The 17260-nt window shown below is 39.7% G+C and overlaps 1 protein-coding gene across 1 annotated transcript in view; it reads right to left on the bottom strand.

Annotated features, from left to right (window-relative positions):
- Positions 1–17260, bottom strand: part of row (relative of woc) — a 107340-nt gene that overhangs the window by 14099 nt on the left and 75981 nt on the right. The window contains exons 18-23 of the mRNA XM_067118623.1: positions 16527–16704; positions 16206–16346; positions 15686–15868; positions 13568–13675; positions 13147–13258; positions 9822–10050 (exon numbers count right to left, since the gene is read on the bottom strand). Of these exons, the coding sequence (XP_066974724.1) occupies positions 9822–10050; positions 13147–13258; positions 13568–13675; positions 15686–15868; positions 16206–16346; positions 16527–16704 (951 nt within the window). The remainder of the gene's footprint in view (positions 1–9821; positions 10051–13146; positions 13259–13567; positions 13676–15685; positions 15869–16205; positions 16347–16526; positions 16705–17260) is intronic.

Genomic DNA, 17260 nt, shown 5'->3' with positions numbered 1-17260 from the left:
CACAATTCAGTCACAAGCAGCAAGATGAAAACTTATGGAAGTGTGAAAAGTCTCCAAGGATGATGAGATGAGGTTGGGGCAATTACATGTTTCTCGAAAGCAACAAGTCAAAACTTACAGAAAGTATAGTCAAAGCTTAACACTCATTCAGGACAGTCCCTTCTACATGAAAGGGAGGATGGGGTGGAAAATCAGTACGAGATCTACTATTCAACAGTGCTTTTGTTTTACTGGAGTTCAGCCTCGTACCCCATCGACTACACCATTCACTAACCCGTTCCATATCATGACTGAGACTAAGAGCAGCTTCATTCCTTAAAAGTGGAGACTGCTACACCCAAAATTACTGCATCATTGGCATATGGAGTAATTTTGTTTTCAAGACCAACGACCAATCACTTGCACACACTAAAATAACAGCGGACCAAGACACTACCTTGTGGAAAACCAGACACAATAGGTCTTGATTGACTAAAGATCCCATTAACAGCACTCACTGCTGCCTACCTGTAAGGAAAGCTTGAAGTAATCCTAAAAAATATCCCCCAACCCCAAGATTTTGAAGTTTAAAAATAAGTGCCTTATGATTTACTAAACTGAAAGAAGCACTAAAATCTACCTGAATTACTCTACACTCAAAGTCCTTATCAAGGCTCTCTTGCAAATGGCACATCAAATTTAAAAGAGCATCGCAGGTGCCCAACTGCCTCCCCTATGCATATTGACTATTAGCTATAAATCCCATGGATTCCACATGCCTGTAAAGTGGTTAAAAAATAAATTTTTCTGCAACTCTGGAGTGCACAGGGAGAAGAACATTAATGGAGTCTGCAGATATGCCACTCTTTGGAATATATCACTGTATTACGAAGCTTGTGCTCATCAGCAAAGATATGTCAACATAAAAATCAACATCAGGAAAGATACGTCAACATAAAAATCAAGACAACAATTTTAAAAATTAAAAAAGTAAGAAACCATCAGGATCTTCTCCACCTCAGCTATCAAGATAATGCGATTATCTTAGCATTAGGTTCAGGATGACAAGTATCAGGTAGAGGGACATCTTACGCTGATTGTGGAGCTTTACAAGCTCAATGAAGCAGTTTACCCTTTTCCTTACGACTGGTAAATAATCCACCATCATCTGTTAGTAGTGGTGGGACAGAAGGCGAGCCTGACCCAAAGATATGAGATGCCAATTTGGTCCGTTACAGATGAGGCTGAGTAATTTTTGTTTCCTCTTTAAGAAATTACTGTAATTTCTCTCAGCTATATGGTAAATTCAATTTGCAGCACAGTGAGACTCAAACAATTTTGTCTCCATGTGTTGAATTTGGTCATTTGTCATGGCAAGCTCATCTACATGTACCATCAAACCAAGGCTGGTCATTTGTCCTGATCTTGAACTTTCTAAGGACATCACCTTACTAAAAGAGCCATAGCATTTAATTCAAATTCCTCTTAGGATTTAGATCAGATTTAGCATCTGAAATACTAAGTGCTTGGTAAGCTTCATAAATGCAATCCTAATTGACACCTCGATCTCTGCCAGACTGTTTTCCCAATGGTGGCATGACAGAAATGCCCATGTCAGTGGCACAGTGATTGGAAGTGCCTCTAGACTCACAGAGCTTGGACTTAACAATAGCTGGAACCCCTATGAATATGAGGTCTAATCTATAACCAGAAATATGTGTGAAAACCTCAATTAGCCCAACAAAATTAGAGGATACACAGAACTCGAGAGCCGACCAGCCATACTGATCAGTGGCATTTGAATTAAGCCACTTGCTGTGCTTTGCATTGCAATAATGCATGAAGATTTTGATCCTAAGACTGAGCCATACTAGACCTCTCAAAGAGTGATATATAGCATTATCAATATTTGATTATGGTAAAGAGCAAATACATGAACTTAGAACTAACAAAAAATCTTAAAACAAAGAACTCCATTGCAACTACACTCCAAGATTTTTTTTGGCAATACATAGGTCGTTCAGACCTATTTTATACAGCCATACCTTGCTCATGTGGGACATTAAAATGATAAATGAAGTCGGGTATCAAACCCTGGGATTAAAAATTCAACCTTTGACTTATTACTTACAAGTGTCTCTGAGAAAAACATCACACCAAGTTTTGGGCACAACTCTGGAGATCAAGAACATCTGACTTTAGGTCTCAAATATCTGAGTAAAGTATTCTGCAGTTTTTCTTGCCATAATAAGGAGCAGGCTCTGGTTTAAGTTCGTTTCCCCTCAAGATTTAAAATAAACGACAAAATAAAAGCAAATCTAATAAATATACAGTATTCATAAAAACATAGTAAAAATCAACAAAATAATAAAATCAACAACAGTATGAACATTATTTACAATATTTTCATTAAAAGGATATGTAACACTCACCACATGTTATTAAAAAAAGTGCCATATATGACTGATCAATAAGGTGGAGCCTGGGACACCTTGCTTATTCATTACACAAGCTTTAAGTTTATGATGGCAACAAAACATCAACTCTGTGAACATTCTGGAAAGGGGTCTAATAACAAATGCATTATCCCCAGATAAACCAGAATCTCTTCATTCATTTAGAGATCTCTTGTTAACACCTGCACTGACACACACGAGCAAAAATATTACATCGTCTCTACTTCTGAAGTTACAGTATATAAAGAGAGAGAGAGAGAGAGAGAGAGAGAGAGAGAGAGAGAGAGAGAGAGAGAGAGAGAGAGAGAGAGAGAGAGAGAGAGAGAGAGTATAAATGTCATAAAAAATCAAGGCATTAAGTGCTTTGCACTTTTTAACAGAATTAGCATCTACTGTATACCATCACTGAGAACACTGTCCCACAGTTTTGATGGGAACAAAAGCCCTCTGGATCTGGGCACTTAAATGTTGTGACAGATAACACCTTTGCAGAACAAGAAGTGTGAATTAACTCTTGAAGGACAGTAATAAAGGTAATAGCAGAGGGTCTGTTCTGGAGAGAGGAAAAAAGTGTCAGATAGCCAAACAGTATCTGCTAACAATGATGGGAAATTACAGTATATAGAAAATGTTAATTTCCTTATGCTTGCAGGGTTTCTATGAAGAATGTACAAATTTTCTTTCCATGAAAAGAATAGAAATTTATATTTGATGAGTAACTCCCACGTTTGAGCTCTTGGATGTTTCACAATCTAGACAACCTGAGCTCCTGCTCATGACCCATGGAATAAATATCCAGGAATGGTGTTCTGACATCCTGATGGAGCAATATTTCAACAACGATATACCTGAAGAAGGTAGCACTGAAACTATAAACTATAGATATAACAAGACTTACATTTCCTTACAACAATTACAGATACTTAAAACATTGTGAATAAAACCCTGTTGTTGACAAAAACAATGCAAATACTTGTTTTTAGTTTCAGTAAAAACTAAAAACAAAGCTGTGCAAGAATATAATAAAAGCTTGCTGTGACTTTGTAGCCCGACACTTGAAAAACTGTGAAAAACTGAATAAAATATAGTAAATACCTTCTCACATCTAAGTTACAAAGTTTAATTTCAGACACTGTAAAGATTTTCTTGGGTGCAACTGCTCAGATTTACCAAGTTGTTTCACTATTATAAAGGAAGAGGTATGTAATTTGAAGAACATGACATTTTTATGATAAAGTTTTATATATACCAGGTAACTACATAGCTATTAGTTTCACTTAACCACAACAGTTCAAAATTTGAAATTCACGGTAACAAGCTATTGTTTTAGTATAGGTAACTAGACCCCGCCGATTTTCGGGGAAGAATAGGTACAACAGTGGTGAAGAGCTCAATTTGTCTGTGCCCTATGTCCATGAGAGGAGAGGTGGGAGGGCTTTGACCATGTAGTTACTCTGTAAGTATATATAAAACTTTATTTGCCCTATGTCCTTGAGAGGAGAGGTGGGAGGGCTTTGATCATGTACTTACTCCGTAAGTATATATAAAACTTTATTTTATGATAAAAATGTCATTTTTTTAAGGGCTTTGATCATGTAGTTACTCCATAAGTATATATAAAACTTTATTTTATAATAAAAATGTCATTTTTATATAAGTAACTTACCAAGTAACTACACAGCATCTCACATTGACAGGTGGGATGCATGGACATGTTCTACCCAAAAACACTCAGTAAAGGAGATGAATTTGAAATAGAAAGGTAGACAGCATTGGTGTAATGCTTGTTGTGACCTTATCTGGTGAGAGCGCTGCAACAGGAATATTGCCTTTGTTGGCGTTCATCTCAACCTGTAGTGACGCGGCAGTAAAGCTCAGAGTCGTCTCTACTTCAATGGGAGAACCTTGCAGTTGAGGACTCTGAAGACTAACAAGGTCTTACAAAATAAATGCCCTTGCCCTGGGTGCAGTACAATGAATACAACCAGAAGTTTGTTACCACACAATATTTAAAAACAAAACCATCAACCAACCATTAAAAACAATGACTGGTGGGTACTCATGGTACACGGTACACCATGCTTCCCAAAACTTGGTACACGGTACACCATGCTTCCCAAAACTTGGCATCCTTTAACAAGTCAAGGAGATGGAGGATTGGAAGGGATATCCCCTAGCCTTCTTCCCCCAATACCATTCCAGCAACAGCCAATGGACCTAATGTGTTGCAATTATTACAGATTGTCTCCACATCGCGCAAATAGCGGGAGGCGAACACTGATTATGACTTCCAGTAAGGTGACTGGAGAATCGTGGAGAGCAACAAGTTCTTCTTAAAAACCAACGAAGTGGCGTCCAGGAACACACTTTCTGTGGCCAAAACACAGCTACAAGTGTCAAGGATGTGTTGGTGTGAGCTGTGAATTTGTTTAAAACTTCTCACACCATACTGAGTCTTGGAGCATGGCATCTGTTGCCAGTCTTGGAGCATGGCATCTGTCGCCCATGCCAGAGGGTCTGGGATTGGGGGACAGTAAAAGGGAAGGCGATGGTTCCTCAACGTTGCAAACATGTCTATCAACGGCTTTCCCCACCGCCTGAACTTCTATTATAAAAATTAAAAGGGCGACTTTGAGGCCCGGTTGCTCAGAGGGGAACCCTGCCACGGTCATCAGGCTCCACAGTCAGTGCATACCTGCGGATTCAGTGTCCATTACGTCGGTAGGACCCGTCTGCAGCGACAACTCGTCCATGAGAACGTTTACCTTGCCCTGGATGAAGCGAGTTATTATCCTGGTGCGGTTGTTCTCTGCCCAGAGAAGATCCTTGGCTGCTTCGTAAAGGGAGGAATTAGTCCCTCCCTGATTTTTGATGTAGGCCAATGCGGCCATGTTGTCTGAATGGACTGTGACTGCCTTGCCACATGTTGTTGTCACAAAATGCTGAAAGGCCAAGTGAATTGCCTTCAGTTCCCTTACATTGATATGTAGTCTCTTTTCTTCTAACGACCATGTACCGGAAATCTCCATGTCGTTTAACAGAGCCCCTCCAACCCAGATCTGACACGTCGGGGCTCAGCAGTTGCAGTGACTTTCCTACTAAAAACCTCTCCTCCGCAAGCCACCACCGGTCTGCCTTGATCTCGGGAGTGGTGGGAAAATGAAGGGGTCTGGGAGGGTTTTCCTTTGCCAACTGGCCTTTAGGAAGAATTGCAGGACTCTTTGTGTGTAACATTCCTAAAGGCACAAACCTCTCGATGGACGAGTGTGCCCAGCAGACTCATCCAATTGTTGGCTGTGCACGACGGGCAAGACATGAAGCTCCTTACTTTCTTCAGGTAGTTCTGAATCCTTTTGTGGGGCGGAAAAACCCAAAAAGTCAGATCCTCATCCCCAAATAGAGAATCAATTGCATCAAAGCAACAGGTGAAGACTTGCGGAGCTGTAGAGAGGCCGAAGCAGAGAGCCCTGAACTGAAGGACCCTGCCCTGGAATATGAACAGCAGATGCTTCCAGGAGTCCGTATGTACTGGGGCATGGAAGTAAGCATCCTCCATGTTGATCGTTACCATCCAGTCTCCCTGATGAATGGCTGACAGGACTGAATGGTTCATTTCCATCTTGAACTTGGTGGACTGCACAAAAAATTTCAAAGCACTGATGTCCAGGATAGGTCTCCAACCTCCCAATGCTAGGGGATGATGAACAGACGGTTGTAAAATCCCTCTGTGCTTACATCTTCAACCACCTCCACAGCTCTTTTCCTGAGTAGGGACGATACTTCTCCCTCCAAGGCCAAAAACTTCTCCAAGCCTTTCGAGTAGGCTGTTACGCTGATGGGCGAGGACATCAAAGGAGGTTTTTCCCTGAATGGAATGGCTTAGCCCTCTTGTAGGACTTTTACTACCCAGGGTTCTGCATTCCTGGCTTCCCATTTGTCCCAGAAATGGGGAAGCACGACTCCTACGGGGACATGGAGGACCGGAAGCTCACTTGCGAGAGGCCAGTTTGGAGGACGACTTCTTGGCTGGTCAGACTGATCACAGATTCGAGCGCAGGCGGGGCTGAAACTTGGTTCTTCCGCCTTGGAAGGGCTACTGCTGCAACAGGGGAACAGTTCTTCTGCTGAACGAGACTGAAGTGCCATGGGTTGGTTCCTTGGCATGCCTCGTCGACTACATCAAAAGGTCCTGTGTCGACTTCTTCTGTAAGTCTGACATGACCTGCTCTGTAGTAGCCCTCGGGAATAAAGCTGACTGATCTGAAGGTGTGACCAGCAGAGTAGATCTTTGAGAGGAAGTTACACCTTTAGTGGTAAAGTTCCCTTTTCTTAAGGGCTCCCATGAATAAGGTAGCCAGCTCCTGGGAGCCATCTCTGATGGCCTCATCCGCACGAGAGTACTCCCACCCAATCTGCAGCGAAATTCTCTTGAAGTGTACTGCAATCTTCTATTTTCTTGGGTAACGCCCCAACTGTCCAGTCCAAGAAGCTGACCACTTCAACCGGCTGTCCAGCCTAAGAAGCTGACCACTTCGAAGACTTTAAAGACATCTCCACGAAATGGTCTAGCCCTGAGGATGTGAACATGATTTTAGTGGAGTTGAAAGCCAATCTCCGTGCTGAGTCAACAAGTCCCCCTGGGAGGAGACAGAAACTCCCAGAGAAGAAGCTTCCCCAGTGGAGTAGGACAAGTACCTCCTTGGCAACAGGCTGGAGGGAGGCGCGCTGAAAATCACCTAACCAAACTCCTTCTTCTTCATTAACCAACTGCCAATGCCTGCTAAGGCCTTCCTAGAGGATGAGGAGATGACCATCTTCGGTAGCCTGGAGGTCTCTACTGGCTGTTTCATCATGAAGGCTGAACCAGGCAATGACCGGGCCCTTTTAAAGAAGACAGCTGGACAGCAGAAGAGGAATTACTTTAAGAGCGCTGCATACGCTGACATAGGATGATGCTCTTGATCAATGGCTTCTTCATTGGATGAAATGGGAGGTGGAGCCAAGTCCACCTGCTCCTGCGTAGCAGAAGGTTGCTTCTGTAAAAGGACGAGGATGCTATCCAACGGCACCATGTCAGCAGGGGTTGGGGCCGAGCATACCGAAGGTGAAAATTCTGACATATGGCGCTTGGAAACTGGGCATACTGACACTGGGCACTTAGACACTGGGTGCTCATAGCCTGAGCGCTCGGACACTGGGCGATCCAACACTATACGCTCAGACATTGGGTGTTCAGGCACTGTGTGCTTGAAAGTTGGGTGCTCGGACGCTGAGAGTCCATAACTGAAGGCGAAAATTCTGATATACAGCGCTCGGAAACTGGGCGTACTGACACTGGGCGCTTAGACACTGAATGCTCAGACATGGGGGCAATCCGACACTATACACTCGGACATTGGGTGTTCGGACACTGGTAGCTTTGAAACAGAACACCTGGACACTATACACTCGGGCATTGGGCGTTAGGATACTGTGCACTAGGAAGTTGGGAGCTAGGACACTGGTCGCTTTGACACAGAACACTTGGACACTATACGTTCAGAAACTGGGTGCTTGGACAACTTGGATGAGGAATGCCGCATCAAAGACTGGCTCTCCGTCACCGAAGTGTCATGCACAACCTGTTTGGGACTGGAAGATGGGCGCTTTGATACAAATCACTTTGATACTGTATGCTCAGCCGCTGGGCGGTCAAACAACTTGGATGAGGACTGCCACATCAAAGACTGGCTCTCCATCACCGAAAAGTTATGCACAACCCACTTGGGGAAGCGCGCTCAGCGGAAGGAGCATGCCTTTTCAATGGCCTTGATACTTTTGAAAAGTATCAAGGTGTTCGAATCACTGGGCGACAGAGCACGAACATCCGTGTGGACGTCTTTCCAATGGTGATCCACCGAGCCCTGGGTTCGATCAACAGGCTCGGCTGAGGGGGCAACTACCCATGGACAAACCCCACTGACCTCCCTTAGACCTCCAGTTTGCCCCCTCCCAGGTTTGGGGCCTCCAGATTGCCCGCTCTCAGGTTTGGGGGAGTTTGACACTGGCCTTTGTTTAGGAGTATCAGTGGGACGAGTAGTCACCTCCTACACTGACACTGCACTTGCACCAACACTAATTACACTTCCCTGGTCCATAAGGGCCTTAACTGAAGACCTGATTTGGGCTACAGTGTTAACCTGCAGACCTAACTTTTGGTCAATTCTAGCTTCTAGGCTGGCGATGACATCGGGTTCGGAAGAATAGGAGTCAGGTAGCGGAGTTTAGTCATACTTAGCAGAAGTAAGTCTAGTATTAGCCTTTGCTGCATTACCTAATACAGGCAGTCCCCGGTTATCGGCAGCCTCGGTTACCGGCGATCCGGTTTTACGCCGCTTGTCTAGCGACGACGATAACCAGATTTTCGTCGCTGATAACCGGTTATCGGCGCTGCTGATCACCGGTTATCGGTGCCACTAACTGGTTATCGGCGCCGCTAACCAGGGATCAGTGCTATTATTGCCGATTTTCGGTTAGCGGTGATTTTCGGTTGTCGTCATGCCGTCGGGAACGGAACCCCGCCGATAACAGGGGACTGCCTGTACTAGACAAGCTAGAGTCCGACATTACTAAATCAAATTAGTCACAAGTCTGAATAGGGAATTAGCTAAGCTAATAAATAGCATGTAACCAACACGAATGAATACTTCACCAAAGGAGAAAGATACAACCCTCTGGTGAAAATCAAATCAGAGCTGCTCAACCAAACGTTGTTCAGTTGACCGGCAGAAACGGATTGAGTTCTTTTAGCACTGTTGTACCTATTCTTCCCTGAAATTGGGAGGGGTATAGTTACCTAAACTAAAACAACAGCGTTACCGCGAATTTCAAATTTTGAACTGCTGCGTTTAAGTGAAACTAATAGCCATGTAGTTACTTGGTAAGTTACTTATATGGAAATGATAGTTTTTCTAATATCTTCTATGTAACTAAGTTTTTCTAATATCTTCTATGTAACTACCTTTTTTCCACAAGCAGAATTTTTATATTCATACCTGTTAATAAATTTCATCAGCCATGTAAAGATTCTGGATCAAGCATAATACTGTACATCCAAAACTTAATATATTGATGTTATGGGATTAAAAAGGCTTCATACTTCAAGTATTGTACATTACTGTTGAATTTCCTTAAACTTATCATCGATAACAGTAGCATTCAGTTTGAAATTATTCTAGTTTTGGATGGTATATTCAATGTTGCAATGGAAATTTAGAGGTAAAATTAAAATGAGTAAAATTTAAAAGGATTCCAAGTGTGCAGGATCAAAAATTTAATAAAGAACAGAGAAATAGTCTTAAACAACATACGCACATGTAAACAAAAACAAAACAAAAAAAACTATACCTGAAGTGGTGTTCTAACTTGAGATTTCCATCACATTCTATGCAATAATATTTTTTTTCTTCGTCTACATCAACAACCAAGCTCTCTAGTCTCTGTAATGTTGTGGATATAGCAACAGTATTTGTTATTTGCATGTGGACTGTTGGGGCATTACTAGTTGCACCTCGTTTCACCCACGGGCGGAACATGATGCGAGTATGCCCTTCTGGGATTTTGTATCGCTGCATGCCTGACAAAAAAATAAAAAGGCATTTAATGATATAAAACTTTAGTGGATTTAGAACACAGGCTATAATTAATTTCATTGTCTTATGTGGTACTTTTCTGTTTTCAGAACAGACATAGAATAAATTAAATTAGAATGGGACATCAGTTGAATTTTCATGTATAAGAATTGTCTTCATTTGTCTCAAGTGAAGGGTTTTAAGCATTGTGCAGTAACACCTATTAGGTGCTTCAATAAACACCACCCCTGGCTGTGTGCCACTCATGTTTTTGAGCACAGAGGTGAGAGTCCACCTAATGTCTAAGGGTACCTAGAGCATAATCTTGTGCAGGAGTGCTCTACTGATAACCAATACTCGAGAGAAAAAAACTCAATGTGCAAGTTGAATACTGGGTAGTGATTGGTTGAGTGGTATCTAGAGGATGGAGTTGAGTGAGTGTATCTATCTTGGGGTTTATCGTACATGCCAATGCAAGCATTGCCTACATTTACTAATAAACTTTTCAGCTTTTAGAGTACAGATGACATATGAACTGGAGAGAAAGACAGACAGATATATATACTTCATAAAAATATTTTATCTTAATACAACCACTTTGCACTAGCCTAACTGTACACACACCACAATTTTCAGACATCCTGCAGAAGAAGAACAACAAACAGCAGCACTCAAATCATTCCATATGTTGTTTGGCCAAACTGCAAAAGCCAAACAAAATAAATTTTGTTAAAAAAAAAACTTTTTCCCAAGTTTGTTACTTTCTGGAAACCAGAATAGCCTCTTAGGTGAGAAGATCTCTTGCTACTCCTATCCTTGTAAAATTAGCACTCCAGACTTTGTGGATACTCAAAGAGGTCTTGAATGGACAGGTATCTTATTAATAAAATGTTGACTGTACAATTCTGGGATAGTCAAACAAAACTGATGCCTCACACATCCTATGAACACAAATGTAGAAGTAATACCCATGGGTTCTACACAATGAAGGGAAACATATGCATCATGAGGAAGAATCGTCTAAAACCCATCCCCTTTCCTCTTAATAATGGGTAAAACTTGACCTGCAGCTATGAAAGGGCCAATAAAGTGCAAGTAAAAGACTTGTGAGCATGTTCTCCATGGTAAAAAGTAACAAGTAGGTGAAGATCTCCAAGCTGCCAATGTTTCCCTTGCATGCCAATAACATGGCACAACCTTAATTCCAATAATCTTCAGTCTGATATCTTGGATTCAGTGATACTTCATAAGCTTTTAAGAACTACTGCTGACCCAGAGTGAGATGGCATGTCTATGGACACCACATTAACACATAAAAGTGGATTAAATACATGGCTTTCACATGGCATAAAAGCATGTCTCCCTCATTACCTAACTGAATAGGTAAGTAGGGTCCTCATTCCCTGACTGTATAGGTAAGTAGGAAATGACAAAGAGGTTCAGAGGTGGTAATTTGTGTTTTAGCCACAAAGCTTGGAATGTATAACAACATGCTGCTTTGCTGACTGAATGACAACAATGTTAGTGGTGGTAATTAATTGTTGGTACATACACAATAAATTTTAAGTACAGTATTGTCTATGGATAGTTAAACTGGGTAGTTCTTGTGTGACTGCAGGATGTGCTGTGCTGTATGGAATGGACTGTGATATTCATCGTATCCCAGCATCGTGTGCAATTTAAATGTGGAAACCCAAAGGTAAAGAAGGGTTACTTTGGTTATAAGCTCAGTTTACAGGTGAATGTACTATGTGAATTTAAGTCCATATTCTTCTCTTTTGTCTGCTGTTAGCGTTGATCATGGATAGGAAGTGCTGTAAAATATGGGATGGAAAGTTAAAATTCAATTGGTAACTCTACTGGGGTTTAAATTACAGATAATTATGTCAAAATTTTGGTGGGCTGCACTGTTCCTGTGACAGTTGCTTTAAGGAATATCTGTCACTACACCAGCACATGTAAGATTGTACAGCTATATTACATATATAATATGCCTTGATGTGATTTAATTTTTCATGCATGTATACTATATATTTTAAATGTACATACAAGTAACAAAATTACAATTTATTTTAACTGTTATTTGAGACACACAAATTGACTTTACACCAGTATGGTGTCTCACTCATGAGTGGTTATGTATGTTCATACCACTAACTTTGCATAGGGTACCTAAGTTTTTCTTGATTAGCTTCTTAAACATTTTTACACTTAGGAATCTTACAGACATTAATGTGTAAAGTGTGGTACACCAATCCTTCATTCCTTTTTATTTTTACTAACTTGCATACAATAGACTATACATTGGCATTTGAGTACAAAAACAAGCCTATATAATACTATAATGATTGTGTTGCATTAAAATATTATGTACTGAGACAACTGCCTCAATATATTTTGTTTGCAACAGTTCTACATCACAAGGGAAACTTTCTGGTTTTTGCTTATGGCTTTTAAGACTTAGGCAGCATGTACACAGAATTGTCAAACTCGTGAAATAGGAAATAGGGATTATAGTAGACAGGCCTAAACCAAGATTGAAAATAAGTGCATGCAGTACCTTATAAGTGAATTTCATTATTTGGGGTAGTTTGCTATTTTGTTTCTAATTTACCGCACGGTAATGTACTGTTTTAATACTGAATCTAATGAACTCAGAGCTTACTTTACTGATGGTCTTTGTGTGAAAAGAGACACTTGCCTCCCAAAGTACAATAATTATGGATGTATTTCAAGGAAAATGTGTTTATTTGACTGTATATACACAAAAGTGGTACTATTGCTTCTGTGGATTCTACTAGTTTTACTGACTTCGAAGTTTATTCCCATGTGGTAGGTTAAGTAAACTGCAATGTTAGGCCAAGGTTTGGGGTAGGCTAGCATAGGCTTAGGGTTGGGGCTTGTCTGATTCTGCCTTTCCTGCATTCGTATTCAAGCCGACTTTCAGCTTGACAACAAAAATATAAAAAAACAAGTAAATTGGAGAATTACAGCCAAGAAACTTTAAGACCTCTACAAGCATACCATTTAGACACTATTTTCTTCACAAATAGATAAGAAAGCATTAATATCAAGAAATGGGAAGGGCTGGAAGATCTTACCTACAACATTAATTCGACTAACATGGTCCTTTTTCTTGTGTTCATCAAGCAAATATTTACTGTAGAAGGTCAAAACACATGATTTACATTTTCCTTGCTGAGAGTTATGTTTCTGCAAGAAGAAAGAGAATATATATAGTTACTGACACTGGACTGTTATCAAAATATGATATTTTCATAATAAAATAAATTTTTGAACATACTTACCTGGTAGTTATATATATAGCGTCAGGGACTTAAGCTATATATATAACTACCAGGTAAGTCAGATGTTTAAAAATAAAATTTACTGCCAGCTATCACTATATTATTACCAATGTAAATTGGGAAGAGGGAACTTTGTACAATTAACCTTAATTCTTGTTCACTCTTAAGAAAATTGTTACTCATTAAAAGAAAAAAAAATTATAAAGGACAATACCGTGAGATGCTGCAACATTCGTAGAGAAAATGAATAGGCAGACAATGAATTGATGGTCTTCACAGACAGACAGTAATGGCACTGAACATACGGTGAACCTTTGTGTTCCTGAAAAATATATAACATTATCTCTATTAGTAACATTTTAAAAATAGATCCATAACCCTACAATTATCCTACTGCTTTTAATTTTACCTGTTCCTTTGGTCTCTAACTTTCATGCAAAATTCAGAATCTTAGAACAAATTCTTTGAGCCAACCCAAAGACAGCATAGAAATAAGAATCGGTGGTCTCAAAATAATTCACATATATAGGCAAGAGTTCACATAATCAATTGATAAAATTTCTCAATAAAGTCCTTCCTTTGTATAAAAACTCTTCAAGAGAGCCAATGGAAGAGAATGTGTTGAAAAAATAATCATATGGCCGAAATTACCTGATATATTGCTTATTCTCACCAATACAACAACCTTGTTTCACTTTCACTTAAGTGCACCTTGTACGCCACAATGTTCAGGGCACTAAAGTTTCTTAACAGCACCCTTCAGGTCCCGCTGTGCTGATTTCTACCTTTGCTTTTCATCTGTTCCTTTGGTCTCTTCTTACTTTTTATCTGTTCCTTAGGTCTCTTCCTACTTTTCAACTGTCTTTGGTATCTTCCTACAAGCAATTTTCACAACTCATTTAGAGAATTTTGTGAGTGAGACCACAAAGTGGGTAGTCTCAAACTCTTTATAATCATTAAGCCACTGAAAATCTATAAAATCTGGAAAGATGAGCACACTATTTAAAATTCATATGTAAACCTTTGATCTAAACTGCTTTAAAGTATTATGGATCAAAGCTAAAATTAATGGTGTGTGTGTGTGTGTGTGTGTGTGTGTGTGTGTGTGTGTGTGTGTGTGTGTGTGTGTGTGTGTGTGTGTGTGTGTGTGTGTGTGTGTGTGTGTGTGTGTGTGTGTGTGTGTGTGTGTGTGTGTGTGTGTGGAGACAAGACACCCATGCATGGTACCAGTGCATCTCATCCTTGGTCTCCTCTCGCCTGGCTTCCTTGGTCGAACTAGAATTCGCTTCATTTCTGTTATCCCCTACCAGAATAAATCCTGACACTAAGACCTGCCTTTTGTGTAAAAATATTCCTCAGGGAGAGCTAGAAACAGTTTTAGATCCTCGGTAACAAAGCAGTTAACTGAGGGGAGAACAGCAATTGGGGGAATCCCCAACTTGCCTGCCCTTAGTCAGCACTTTTCTTGTAGGATCAGGGATTAAATGGGGCAGCTGAAATAGGACTATATTAAAAGGTTGTTTGTACTGTATACCTACAGAAAATGCAAATTACTTCAAAATTTGATATCTGCTTCTACAGAAAAGAAAATCACTGCCTTTTATGCAGAAGACATACTCCTGAGCTTAGAGAAGTGTCTAACTACTAAGTTCATTCCCCACCTGGAATATGTCTTGTGTCTGGTTATAAGAATGTGCAAGGTATCAGTGACTTATACAAGCCCCTACCCAACTGTAATATATACCTTTTGTCCCATGTTGTGTCTTATCCTGTGCAATTTTATCACCTCTGGCCTAGTAGTTCTAGGTTACCTCACCTTGGAAAGGGGTGATGGCCCTGTTCTGAACATACTTTACTCTAATGTACTCATGGATTATCTGTGCCTAGTTTGATGAAAGTGATCCAGTAATTCTGAAGAGAAAACATTTGAAATGTTTATGCCAAACTGAAAGGGATGGCCAGCAGACAAAGTTATGCCTGACAGACATATATATGAACAGGCACACCAACAAGCAAACTCTGATCACAAAAGCTTGGCTGCTTTCATCTCACATGAATAAACCCATGCAACACACTAACCATATAATATCCCTCTACATAAGACACCTATAAATACAGTGCGAACTTAAAAAGCTTTTACTTTTGAAATAAAAATTAAATGTTAACTGCCAACAAGTATGCATCAAGAAATTTCTAAAATTACTAAACAAAGGAATGAAATTTAAAATGGTCAGATGGCTGAAATGAAATCCCAGATACATAGCAAATCCATGTATCTGGGATTGAAGGTGAGGAAATAACTTTCATTTACACTTTGTGGCATAATACTTACTACTTTAAAGTGACTGATGACACTGTAGTACATGGAACTCGTAAAATTACAAACTTCACATCTGTACGGGAGTTCACACTCATAATGCTTTTTAGCCATGTGATTAACTAGCTGGAATTCACCTGGGAAACTCTCTGTACAAATTCGACACCAAGTATACCTGGTGTCCATCTGTAAATGTCTCTGTTATAGAAAAAAAATATGGCAAATATTAGTGGAGTGTGTCAATCAGCAAGTGCTATAGATTAATTATTATTCCTAATGAGTAAATTTCAAAGTATTTCATTGCACTAATGAAATATTCCCAACATCAAATTACACAACAGCAATAAACAGGATCTGTGTATCCAAGTCTTCAGAAAACAATGCTAATAAAATTTACGGGTTCTTGATGAAGTAATATCTAATAAAACATATAAGACTGACTGATCAGGAAAACTGTCAAAAATACACTAAGGTAGACTGGAAAAAACCATTTAATCCATTTTTATGATAAAATGCAATTCAGCAAAGTGCTTACAAATTTCTGATGATAATCCTTGGCCTCTGGCGTCTCAAAATGGTCAGTGCAATAGTCACAACAATAATTGTGATTTTCATTTTTATGCCCAATGTGACCTTTCAGATGTGCATAGAAGTCTATGTTAGTAGTGAATGTGTCCTGAAATAAGAAATAAAGTTTACAGTCATTTTTGGGATGTAATTTATGAAATCGCAGTTGAAAGCTTTGTCCAAACACATGGTTATCCTTTTTAAGAAGGCAACACTTTTTACATTTCTCTGCAATAGCATTTTTATATTTAATTCAGTGACTAAACCTCATTATCCCTTCGGAACTTACACTGCACAGATGACAAGAGAAAGAGTAGTTATTAATTTCTCTTCCAAGGGATGAATCCCCCTCTATTTGACCATAGTAGAAGGGTTCTAACTCCACAGCATCTATCTTGGGTGGTATATTTTGGTTGGAAGGGGTAGTTACTGGCTTTGGTGGTACTGGCTGTGTTATATCTCTGGGTCTGGAAAACCAAAAAAATAACAAAAACAAGAAAAAAGTTAATTTACATAGAAAAAATTGTATGGAGATGAAATTCAGAGAGCTTAATTCAAACTGATATTCAAATCTATTACAGTATACATTTTGAGGGTATGCTTTTACCAAAACCCCATAAAAATAAATATAATTTTCTGAAACATTTTCTCAATAAGCCAGATCATAAAGTTTTAAGTCACTGCAAAATGGCCAAATAGTGAAGTATGAGTGATCCAAAGGAAGAGGTGGTCTCCATTACTGGAGAATACACAAAAATGCCATGTTTGCAGATAAAAGAAAAAATGTTCAAAACAAAGTTGAAATCAATTCCTTCATAGGAGAGTCAATTGTTGCAAGAAATTGGCCTTGGAGCAGCCTCATCTTGAGCCTGGCCAAGAAATCATCATATGCCTATGCTGATCACTCTTGACACAAGAAGGCATTAATACTATTTCACTCAAAAGAATGGCACTTTGTATGCCCATAATAGGTTACTTTGTTTCAGCAGGTATATCATAAAGCAGCTGATCAAAGTTCATTTA

This window comes from Macrobrachium rosenbergii, chromosome 16, assembly GCF_040412425.1.
Source record: "Macrobrachium rosenbergii isolate ZJJX-2024 chromosome 16, ASM4041242v1, whole genome shotgun sequence".
In the NCBI taxonomy this organism is placed as follows: domain Eukaryota; kingdom Metazoa; phylum Arthropoda; class Malacostraca; order Decapoda; family Palaemonidae; genus Macrobrachium; species Macrobrachium rosenbergii.
Note: the sequence above shows the minus strand (reverse complement) of the source record. Positions and strands in the feature narration are given on the sequence as shown.